Source organism: Lethenteron reissneri, chromosome 45, assembly GCF_015708825.2.
Source record: "Lethenteron reissneri isolate LAM-NWPU_2019-01 chromosome 45, ASM1570882v1, whole genome shotgun sequence".
NCBI classification, from domain to species: Eukaryota; Metazoa; Chordata; class Hyperoartia; order Petromyzontiformes; family Petromyzontidae; genus Lethenteron; species Lethenteron reissneri.
In genome coordinates, this window is record NC_083823.1 from 2,236,926 (window position 1) to 2,249,141 (window position 12,216).

Below are 12,216 nucleotides of genomic sequence, written 5' to 3' on the forward strand. Positions count from 1 at the left end.
GCACCCCCCGCGGTGTTCCCCACCACGGCCAGGGGCGCCCGCACTTGCGCCAAAGAAGACTGCGGTTATTTATAAACCGCATGATCTGTATCGTACGTTCGAAAAAAATAAGAATGGCGACAAGCCCAAAGGCGAGTCCCCGTGACATATTTAAACCAAAATAGCACCAATTTTGTTTTAGTTTTTTACACGATTCAAGTTTATCACTCGTTTTAAAGCCTCACACGTGAACGACGCAGCTCTCCTTCGGTCCACGTGGAATTATTCACTACGCCCATCACCCCCCCCCCGCGACCCACACCACCTTCCCCGTGCAGATTTCGCGAAGTTTCCTTTGAATCCGAAATCTCCGGCGTTCACGTGCGCGTCGCTGTCGGCCACAGACTTCTGCCCGTGACGTCACAGACACGCCATGTGACCTTTTAGAGAGAGCCTCCACCCCCGATCGGTGCAGAAAAAGCATTTCAAGTGGGGGGGGGGGGGGGAATCAAGATTTTTTTTTTCCTTTTAAACATAGACGTTATAGATGTACATTGGCTTCACTTCACGTTTGTTTTGTTTTTATTTGGTACCCATTTTGTTTGACTGGCCACTTAAGTTCTTACCACTGTTTTTACAAGTGTTGCTCGTTTTTGTGCATTACACCGTTGGATTGAAATAATCTACAATCAAGAAAAGCTCCAGTGTGGATTCTAAAAGATAACGTTGTTGGCTTCATTTTTGCTTCGATTGCTTTCAAACCCGATGAAATCAACGCGTAACCCAACGGAACGGAAAGGTTAACGCAAAAATAATAAAAAAAAGCCTCTTGAGCGATTCAGCACTTCATAGAAATTGTTCCTTCGCGACTATAAATGGCACGTTATTAAGGCCTGGTTTCCCTTTTTATTCTTTAGCAGCATTCGCCTTTGCAATTGAACACCTTATTGCTGCAACCAACAAAGACCGGCTCTCTCTCGATGTCAATTCAAGAGAACGGGGGGGGGGGGGGGGGGCGATGATGACCGTGAGATACAAAGAGAGACACGGTGCAGAGAAGGCGTCGGCGTGGGACAAAGAGAGCAGAGGATTGATGGGGGGGGGGGGGGGTCCCTCAGGAAAGACATTACCTTTAGTCAACGAGTGGAGCTATTCATCCCCCCCCCCACCACCACCTCGGTTTCTGGCTAAGCGATGAATCGTTACGATTGTAGGTCAGCGTTTTTTTTTTTAAACACGAGAATAGATTCCGTACATCGATTTTCTTACATCGTGGCGATAAACGACAGCGCCTCCAGTGGGCTGCAGCGGCGAGCGTGAGCCCATTGCATACAGACGGTAAATTCGAATCGCAAAACCAACATTGATTCTGACGTGCCCGCGTGATCCGATGCACGCGAATCGATTTGAATCGACACATCGTTTAGATCCCGCACCCCTGCTGTAAACTTGTAATTGCAACACAATCTGTGCATAAACTGGCAGCCTTGTTCTTCAAAACGCCATTTCCGGCCAATTATTTATAGTGGCTGCATAAAGAAAACTGAACCTAGATGGGAAGGGAGAGAAAAAAAAATCGGAGACAGAATTTTTTTGGATGGACGATGTCACCGTTGCGATTGTACGTTGGGTAGTGTTCTCCCGACGTCGTGGCTTGGGTCGTGTGGCTGTCGTGACATCCAAATTGACCAGACGTCGTTGCCGGGCAGGATGTCTCATGGCCCGCGAAGCATGTAAACGCAATGACGGACAGAGTGGACAGAGAGAGCGAGATGACGGGAGAAGGAAACATCTCAAACAAAACTCGGACAAAATCCATCAACGGTGAAGAGCTCGACGGCCGAGTGAGCTCGGGGTGGCCGTAGTCACCACTGGGCCGAGCCGACTACATACGACAAAGTACACAAACGACGATTCGGCGAAACGAACACGACAGCAAGAGGATGGGTCAAGCCACAGAGAGAGAAATTGAATCCACCGCCGCCAACGGAGGAGACACAGGAAGGGGATTTACCGTGACATCCCTGCACTTTTCACTGCGCCATGGCTGCCTCGAACACTGAACAAGGCGGTAATACAAATATACCAGCCTCTTCTTTTAAAAATAAAAGTTACAAAAAAAGTTTATCGCACCGTGATGGTTTAAATCGGTTACATGAACGCAACCCTTAACATCAACTCGATTTCTTGCTTCAATAATTTTTCCAAAGAAGAAGAAAAAAGAAATGTAAAAATGGCATAAAAAGAGATTTATCCGGAATTGTTCAACTTTCGTCTTGAAAGTTTTCGATTCAACCGTGAAGAGTAACAGCAGCAACATCAGCATCAGCAGCAGCAATAACAGCAGCCATGGTGCAGTGGTGCAGATCAACCGCTTGACTTGGAATTCCCTTGGCCCCCCACCACCGCAGACAAAACCCCATGCAAGTAAAACGTCGCCCCCCCCCCTCCCCCTGGCGTGCATCAACGATGATCGTAAAGTGCGTCGCTTTCCTCCGCCTTTCTGGATTTCCTTTTGACCACGAGTTGTCGTTGCTCTTCAACTATGTGGTAAAAATAAGAACCAAAGACGGAAATTTGATTTCGCACCTCCAAGGAGAAAAGGAAATGGTTCCGACTTTACCCGGGGCCTGTCCACTATGATGGTGGTTCTTAATGGTTGTGAGCAGAGGGTCAGGCAGGCACATATATGCATCAGATTGATTCGTGTATTTTGATTTACGTGCATTTTGGTCATCCCATGAATAGACTTGTTCCCTGCCATAGGAATGTGGAATTGTCACCACTAGCTCAGGACATGACCGCCGCCCCCCCACGCTGTGACATGTATATACTTATTGCATATACATCGACACGCGCCATACGTGTGCGCACACACACCCTTACTGGGGTGGAGCGCAATGGTGCAGTGCTTTGCGGCGCTGCGCTGGGAACTCAGCGCGACGAGTGACATTTCCGTCCACAGCGAACGATCAAGAGACGAGTCGTGGCATCTGGACTAGCCTTGCCCTCCCCCACCACCACCACCACCCCCCCATTGCAAGTTTTGTTACTGCTGCAGATTTTACAAACAAGGTGAAGCTAGAATTTGTAATGCTCGTCTAAGGTTAAAAGGTCGGCGCGATCGATGCCGTACGTCTGTAAAAGGTCGAGGATGCACGATGATAATTTTAAGACAACCGTCGCCGGCAAAACACATTTCCCATGAGCAACTACGGCCAACGGACAGGGCCCCCTTCACAAGTACCGGTGACGTGTGTCAACCCCGTTAGTCAAGCCACTGTTGGATGCGGGGGCTCTCCACACAGTTTGTGTGGGTTTTCTGACAACACTTCATCACACTGGTCACTGTGAGATAGGGAGCATAGAAGCACAGTACAACGGATTTTTCTGCACTGCCCTCTGGCTGCCCACCACATGAGCTCCGCCAGCAAGCCCATGGCAACCTCTTTGTGCGTGGTGGTCACTCATCAATGTACCATGCAGGCTTAAAATATCTGACGGGTGCACTGCGGGTGATTTGGTTATGGGGCTATGGACGCAGTGACAGAACTCCCTCTGGCCAAAGAAAAACTTTTCTTAAAAGTGTGTTTTTCATGAACAACGATTGGTCTACAGAGCACACAAAACCTCGGGAGGTTAGTCACGTGACTTCTATCTGCTGTCCAACTGGACGATGCGTCCCAAATGCACACAAGGGGGGATTCGCAGCCAACAGAATCATCCGGATTTCGGAAACTGAAAATCGCGGCCACTATTGCCAGCGACAACTTGCAGCAACGACGATTGCCCTCAAATATTCTTATGTTCATCATCGAGCGGTTACACGGCAGAGCGACGATGGTGCGGTGGGAGTACAGAAGGGGGCGGCTCTCGGCTCGTAGTGCAAATTCCAGCGGCGCGAGCGATGGGAGATCGGCCGAGCGAAGGTAACTCCAAGCGTAACGGGAATCCAACTGTGTCGGGGGGGGGGGGAACGGACGCGTAGAGGGTGGCTTACAATCGCCGGCACGTAGCCCGAACACAGTCCGGATCCCGCGAGAGATTATCGGTTTAAACAGCGGCCGTTGTTGTTGTTGTTGTTGTGTTGAAGACCGCGCCGCCCCCCCTCACAGCCACCACCCCCGTTAGGGCCGAGCGAGGGCTTCCGAGTAGGCACGTAACGACGATGCGTCAGTTCGTCGGTTGAAATAAGATTTTTTTGTTTTTTTACTTACACGCCACGCTCACGTTGCACGAATGGAAACCGTGCAAGCGGGGGGGGGGGGGGAAGGAACTCCACTCGCTTTTGCGATTTGCGAAAAATCGTTGCGCGGGAATTGTACGTTGATGTCACGTTTAGGCCAACGAGGCGAACGAGAGAGTACAAAGACGGTAAAAAAAGCAAGGCAGACGGTACAAATGAGATGGACGTTACGAGCAAAAGAGTGTGCGTGCAAGGCAGCGGGACAGGCGGGACGGTAGATGCAGTACAAATAAAGCAGTGGATAGATGACTGCTATTGTTAGTTGGAAAATAAACCGATTGCTCAATCAGATAAGCGATGCCGAAATGCGAAAACCCACCAAATCGTTACTTGCCTACTCTGGAGTAACATAAAAGCCATTGCATTTAAAAGAACAACCATACTAATAACATAAAAAAGTAATAACAACCCCCGCTTTCCAGGTCATGCTGGCGCGAGTAAACAACCGCCAAAGCTTTTAAAACATAACTGGGCTTGACCACGAGGTCAGGGGTTGTAATGGGGAAGGGGGGGGGGGGCCGGGAGGGAGGGGTGGGAGCCGTGGCGAGCGCACCGGACCGCCGGTGCGACCGCCTTTTGGACGCGAACGCCCTCACGAGTGTTCCGCGGGGGGCAGCCGGGGGGGCTCGCCCTCGCGTCGCGCCGAGCCCCCCCCGCGGGGGGCCACTTGGTCCCGGGTGGTGCGAGGTCGGCCTAGCGGCGGCGGGGGCGGGGGCCCGCGGGGGGCGCGCCGTCAGGAGTAGTGCGCGTAGTGGGGGGCGGTTGGGTAGGTGACGCCGTTGTGGACGGTCTGGTGTCGCGAGGCCAGGTAGTCCGAGTAGCTCACCGTTACCTTCTCACTGCGGTATCTGCGGAGGAGGAGGGGGGGGGAGGGGCGGCAGCACGGCAAGAGTGTTTAATGTAAAGGTGAAGCCCTGAAATTTCTTGCTCGTGCCACTGCTGGCAGAAGGATCTCCCACCTATTGTAGAGGGAGTTCTAGAGTCCGCTAGAAAAGGAGGTGTTGATCTATTCTTCCATGCTGGCCAGCTGGGAGTACCCACACTTTACCCCACCACACAAGATCTCTACCGGATCAGCTGCGCTGTACCCATTTACACTGCTGGGTGAAAAGAGGTGGGGGTTGGGGCGGTGGGGATTTAAGAAACTTACCCCATATTTTTTCATTTTTCTTGCTGTGGATTTCAAACACGATGATGATGATGATTGCTTGTGTCACAGTCGAAACGTAGTAAAAGAATTGTATTTTGATATTTTTATTATTTTATTATTTCCCTTCTACGTGACTTTACCGAAAGAATCACATATTTACAGCTCTTTGTGCCGGGAGATCGAACCGGCAACCCGTGGGATTTCCAGTGCAGCGTGCTAACCATGACACCATGGCAGCAAACCCCGAGCCCACCTGTACGTGTGTGAACAGCTGTGTGTGGCTGTGATCCTATGAACCGCTTTGCGTGTTTATCCGTAGATGGCTGGGGCTGCGTGTGTGCATACTCCACGTATCGCCATACATACGTACGTACGTACGTGCGTCAGTCTGTGTGTACCTTTATCTGTCTGCGTGTGTCTAACAGGAGCACAGTCTCAAGCATGCATTTTCAGGACGATCCTGCACTGTGATGTTAGGCCAAGCCCATGATGAGGAGGAGCATTTGTTGTGTTGGGAGGAAACCAATGAGTCCACGTCTGTTTTCGACGAGCAATCAAGAGCTCAGCGAGTTTCGTAGCAACAGTAATTTTGTCCATTTATACAACAACATCGCACAATAATTACACGCGTTCTAAAATGTACGTCCCGAATCACAGAACCGAGCTTTGCCTTTCTTCTTTCCACAAGTCACCTGGTCAGTTTGATGGTCTTCCTGAAGTCAGTAGAGATGGGTGCCTTGTAGCCACCCTTACGTAGCAGCGAATCAATCGTCTGAATCTGGTCCCATCCTGCAGCAGCGCACGCGAGTTACAACCGCTCCACACCCACAACTCAACAGTGGTGGAACGGACGCATCGGATCACACCTTCTGTGAAACGCAATGCCTTCGGGGGCGAAACAGGGCGCCTCTGAGATAGCCCTGCTCCCATCAGGAGTGGCACGAATACCAAATGTCACTCATCATTATTCAACGGCCCGTGGTGGCGTCTGCGGCACTAAAAGCTATGCTGCTGCTGCTGCTACTGCCAGCTGCAGTTTTTGATTCTACGCATTTATTACGTAAAATTAAGAGGTGAGATCCACCTCTGTAGGGCTCCGCCCCGTTCTTCTTTAGGTCCCGCCCATTCCTCCGGATACAAGTTGGGGCTTGTTTGGGTAATGGTGGGGGGTGTGGAGATGGGGTGGTGGTGGTGGTGGTGTGGAGGGTGGAGATGGGGAGATGGTGGTGTTGAGGTGGAGTGGGGTGGTGGTGGTTGTGTGGAGGTGGCTGGTGGAGGGGGGTGGTGGAGGTGGATGGGAGTGGTGGAGGGGGGTGGTGGTGGTGGTGGGGGTGGTGGAGGGGGGTGGTGGTGGTGTGAAGGTGGAGGGGGGTGGTGGAGGTGGTGGTGGTTGTGTGGAGGTGGATGGGGGTGGTGGAGGTGGAGGGGGGTGGTGGAGGTGGAGGGGGGTGGTGGAGGTTGTGTGGAGGTGGATGGGGGTGGTGGAGGGGGGTGGTGGTGGTGTGAAGGTGGAGGGGGGTGGTGGTGGAGGTGGTGGCGGGGTGCGTGCTCGGCAGTGCGAGCGGTGCGTGGGGACAATAGAGGTTGCGCAGCTTCACGACGACCACCAAACATCCCTCCTCGAGCAGCAATAGAAGAATGATTGTGTTGGGTTTGATCTTCCACGAAAGCTCATGCTCTACCCTAAATCCCCATCCGCACAAACCATGGCAGGTGTGGACAACTGACGCACAATGGAGTAGTAAAAACTCTCCAGTAGTATGCGGACTGCGGTCATCCAGAACAAACCGTGCAACGTACAACGACGTAATGGCTCGATCCACAAATACGAGACATCATGCCGATACACTCCGCTACTGCTCCTGACGCGGTTATCTGAATATGAAATTGTAGTTGTCGCGCTCTGCATCTACAGCAGCAGCCATACGAAAGAAGAAGATTGTGTTGGTTGCCCGACGTGCGAGCGGGGACACGGGGGCGTGGACCAGAGAACTGCTACGGTACGTGCAAGAGAACTCGTCATCGTCAACACTCTCCGAGCGAGTGCGAGCGAGCGTGCGTGCTGCCTCCTCCTTTACCTTGCTCCTTGGCCACCTCGGGCAGGTAGGTGGCCGTTCGCTTGACGCCCTTCTCGTTGCAGAACTCTATCCGGATGCCGTGCACGCCCACCTGCAAAGGGAGACCATCGCCACCGGTAAACAACTGAGCTACTCCCCTCCCCCGCCCCACCGGGGTTCAGTACGAGGAGACTGCGGAGAGGGCACGAGCGCCGTGCCGGTCGTGACGACGGGGCTTGGCGCTAGCGGGGACGGTCACGGTTCCGCTAGTTACAAGAGTCAAATTGATTTCCCGCTCGCACGAGCGTTAAGGCGGTGGCTCATCGCCTGTTCGCAGGCCTGAGCGATTTGTGGAAATTTCACATTCATATGCCAGGGGTGAGTCTGTCCATACATGGGAAAACCATTGGTGACTTCCCGCAAAGTGGTACCAAACGTTATCGACCATTGAAGGATGATGGGCTGAGATAACCCCCAACCAGGATTTGAACTCGCAACCTTCCGATTGCGAGGCACTCTAAACTTCGTGTTGGTGGACATAAGAGCCGGTGGCAACTGCGGTGGTGGTTGTTCTGGTGACAGCGGTGCTCGTGCAAGTCTCAACAGTGGTGTTGTTTGTCGATTGTGGTGTTGGGGGGGGGGGGTGATGTGACAGCAGTGCCGTGAGAACAACGCACTACCCCTGGGCCACGTTGGGGTGGGGGGGGGTGGCGTGGCACAGCGGTGGCGTGTTTGCCACTTGCTGCAGAGGTTCACCGTTTTAATCCAGGCTGCCCTGGTTGGGCGCAGTGGACAAGCGCCGCCCGCTTCGCAGCGGGCGTTAAAAGATTCCCCCAACGTCATTCGAAAGGAGTAGGCCAGGGCGTGAAGGTCCGAAATTTGCCAAAATTGAACAATTACACCACAAATTAGTAAATTTGGTTGAACCACAACAATATCACTCCCTATCGTGGAACTACTACAGACTTTGTGAAACACTGCACCTTTCTTAGCGGTGGCTTTGATCTGCAAGAATTGCACGAATACCAAGTTGACGAAATTATTCTAATTGATGACAGTGAACACGATGGTGGTGGTGGTGGTATTGGTGCCAGTGTTGGTGGCAGAAGTAGGAGTAACGATGGTGTTGGTAATGACGGTGGTGATACTAATCGCAATAGTGGTGTTAATGCTGATATAATAGTGATCATGGTAGCGGTGGATAATGCTAATGTTAGCAGTGAGTAATAGTGATTCTAGATTTGAAGCTTTCGTGACTGCAAGGATTCATACTCTTAGGTTTTTTCGGTAAAGTCACGTAAGATAATAATAAAATAAAAAATAAATGAAAAGTAACTCAATTAAATCACGACGTTTCGGAGGCAACACAAGCCTCCGTCTTCAGGTGGGACCGTCACAGCCAAATTTGGTGTTAATGCTGATTTACTGTACAGTAAATCTAGCTGTGACGATCCCACCTGAAGACGGAGACTTGTGTTGCCTCCGAAACGTCATGATTTAATTTACTAATGTTTCATTTATTTTTATTTTATTGTATTATTATTTTTTACTTGCGTGACTTTACCGAAAAAACCTAAGAGTAGTAATAGTCATGGTGGCGATTATGCTGGTGATGCTGCTGCTGGTGTTGGTGGTGTACGCTGGGAGTCACCCTGACCTCCCAGTCGAGGTAGTCATCCGCTTCCTCAAAGTTGGTGAGAAGCGACACGGAGCAGAACAGCCGCGGAAGCTCCTCCCGCGTCATGGCAGGAAAGCGACTGTCCTTAAGGGCACTGGGAGGACGCAGGCACACGCAGGCACCCGGCGTTACACGCAAGTAGACACATGCGCGCATAGACAGAGGCTTGCTTGTACAGGTGCAGACACCCATCATCGATGTAAGTGGGCCACCGTAGGAGTAGGCCAAAACACACTTTTTCCAAGGAGCTCTCCCGAATTCCCCCTCGCGAGGGCTCCTTCCACAAGCAAAGACTTGCACAAGCACAATTGCAGGCCTGCGCCTTAACATTTTATTTAAGGTGCTCACTTTTGTTTGGCGCGGTCAAACACCCCTCCCCCCCCCCCACCTTGACAAGATGGAGGCCCGCTCAATGGACACAGGGCTGGTAGCTGTGTTATTTTTACTGCCCGCGTTCGCAGCGGGGGGGGGGGGCTGCTTTTAGAAATTCCCCTCTCCTCGCTCTCCAATCCTCTGGCGGGCCCCTGTTTACCTAGGGCTGCATCGTAAGAGGTGGAGCGTGAAACCAGCATGCAGAATATAGTCCTTCACGTTTATTTTTAAATGCCGCTCAGCTGGTTTTTGGGAAGGGAGTGGAGGGAGAGGGGGGGGGGCGCGTTATTTAGTGATGTTCGATGTTCGGCGGCCGTGCAGAACGGGACGCTGGCAGTTTTTTTTTATTTCTTAAACATCCTCATACGATGACACTTTATAAATAACCTGCGTCAATTTCCCTGAAAATTTCTCTTGCTCTCAAGAGGTAATCCGATTCCCTCAAACGCTGGGCCAGTTGAACTGGGCGTGGTGGCGACACCACCCGCGATGGAAGTGGACTTGCATCTAAAAAAAAAACCAATGTTTCCACTGTTAAGATTTCCACAGTCTATCCGACAGAAGCTGTATAAATAGTGGGACAACAGGAGGATAGGGAGAGGTGGCATCGGCTTGAGGCCTTCACCCGCTAATGGGTTGATCATGGCTGACGATGACGACATTTCCACACACAGTTCTACAAATCAATCAATTAACAAAAAAAACAAAGACAGTTCTCTATTCGTGTTCATTATGAAATGACTTTGACGACAACTTTCTGAACGGCGTTACGTATGATTATCTATTCAGCTGCGGTGGCTGGGTGGCTCAAAAGTCAGATCTCTGAGCCGGCATTGCCAACAACCTGGGTTCGGATCCAGGTCCTCAAGTGTAGCGAGTGAGTTCATGGTTTGAGCCTCATCACCAATGACTGTACATACACAAAAAAAACCAATTATGGTAAATTTGGTCTTTCACACAACTTATAAAATATATTATTGGTTCTTTTGGTAAAGTCACGTAGAAGAGAAATAATAAAATGAAATTTCTTGCTGTGGATTTCACATCTGATGATGATTGCTTGTGTTGCAGTCGAAACGTTGTGAGAAATTTAATTGTTCAATATTTTTATATTATTTCATTATTTCCCTTCTACGTGACTTTACCGAAAGAACCAAGAAGAGGAATCCCTGCAGTCACGAAAGAAGCTTTAAATCGAATTTATAAAATATAAGCTATGAAAATGTAAACATTTTGGTCTAACTGTCATGGGTTATATTTTAGTTTTTTGTTAACAAAGTTGACGGGCAACGACCAAAAATATAAAACGGCCAGCAACAAACAGCACCATCAATGTAATACGGCCTCGGGGAAGAGACATCATGGAATGTGATAAACATCTCAACACGCGCAGGTGCTGACGGAATTTTCTGCATCGTGGATCTCACGCGGGAGGGTGACGGCTTTTTTGTTTGACTTGCATCCCACTGGGATTTTTGCACACAGTGTTGGTGTACGGTGCTTTTTCTGCAATATTTTGCTGTCTTTTCTTGGATTTTCTGTTTGCACGTAGTTTTCTGGTTCATGTTTTTGTTTTTTTGTTTGTTGCGGTTGCACCCGATTCAAGAGCCGAATGGCTCACAGGGCTATGTACCTAATAAATGAAACTTGAAACTTGGGGGGGGGTGGGAGGGCCTTCGTCCAGCAACGGAGCGACCACGGCCGATAACGAGACCCGGCTGTTTTCATCAACACGGCAGCGTCACACGCCACAATGACGCCGCCACCGCCCACGAACTCCTTTCGTCAAACCCGGCAATGGCTGGGAGGGCTTTTCCTCCAGTCGATTATTTATAGGCGGCTTCCCACGCGACCCAACAGGCGAGCGACCGCCCTATAATTACAACGGCCACGTCCGCTGCCACCGTGCGGCATCTGTGGCGCGGCCGCTCTCGGTGCCGGGAGCTGCGGAGACACCAAACCGTTAACCCCTCGACCCACAACGTCTTTGTGCTTCTACCCCGGCACAATTCAATTGCTGCTCTGATTTTATTCCGCCGATGCTTTTCTCACTGCTGCTGCCGCCGATGATGATGGTGCTGCTGATGATGATTGTGCTGCTGATGATGATGATTATGATGGTGCTACTGCTGATGATTATGATGGTGCTACTGCTGATGGATTATGATGGTGCTAATGCTGATGATTATGATGGTGCTGCTGCTGATGATTATGATGGTGCTGCTGCTGCTGATTATGATGGTGCTGGTGCTGCTGATTATGATGGTGCTGGTGCTGCTGATGATTATGATGGTGCTGTTGCTGCTGATTATGATGGTGCTGCTGCTGCTGATGATTATGATGGTGCTACTGATGATGATTATGATGCTGCTGCTGATGATTATGATGGTGCTGCTGCTGATTATGATGGTGCTGCTGCTGATGATTATGATGGTGCTGCTGCTGATGATTATGATGGTGCTGCTGATGATGATTATGATGCTGCTGATGATGATTAGGATGCTGCTGCTGATGATTATGATGGTGCTGCTGCTGATGATTATGATGGTGCTGCTGCTGATTATGGGCTTGATGATTGATGGCTGCTGCTGATGATTATGATGGTGCTGCTGCTGATGATTATGATGGTGCTGCTGCTGATGATTATGATGGTGCTACTGCTGATGATGATTATGATGGTGCTGCTGCTGATGATGATTATGATGGTGCTAATGCTGATGATTATGATGGTGCT

The 12,216-nt window shown here is 50.6% G+C and overlaps 1 protein-coding gene across 3 annotated transcripts in view; it reads right to left on the minus strand.

Annotated features, from left to right (window-relative positions):
- Nucleotides 1-543: 543 nt before the first annotated feature.
- AMMECR1 (AMMECR nuclear protein 1) overlaps nt 544-12,216 on the minus strand; it is a 63,343-nt gene continuing 51,670 nt past the window's right edge. For 2 of the 3 annotated variants that reach the window (XM_061570439.1, XM_061570440.1), the window contains exons 4-7: nt 9,090-9,204; nt 7,454-7,544; nt 6,068-6,164; nt 544-5,073 (exon numbers count right to left, since the gene is read on the minus strand). In XM_061570439.1, the coding sequence (XP_061426423.1) occupies nt 4,959-5,073; nt 6,068-6,164; nt 7,454-7,544; nt 9,090-9,204 (418 nt within the window). In that variant the 3' untranslated portion in view covers nt 544-4,958. The remainder of the gene's footprint in view (nt 5,074-6,067; nt 6,165-7,453; nt 7,545-9,089; nt 9,205-12,216) is intronic. The other variant, XM_061570441.1, reaches the window with a different exon arrangement.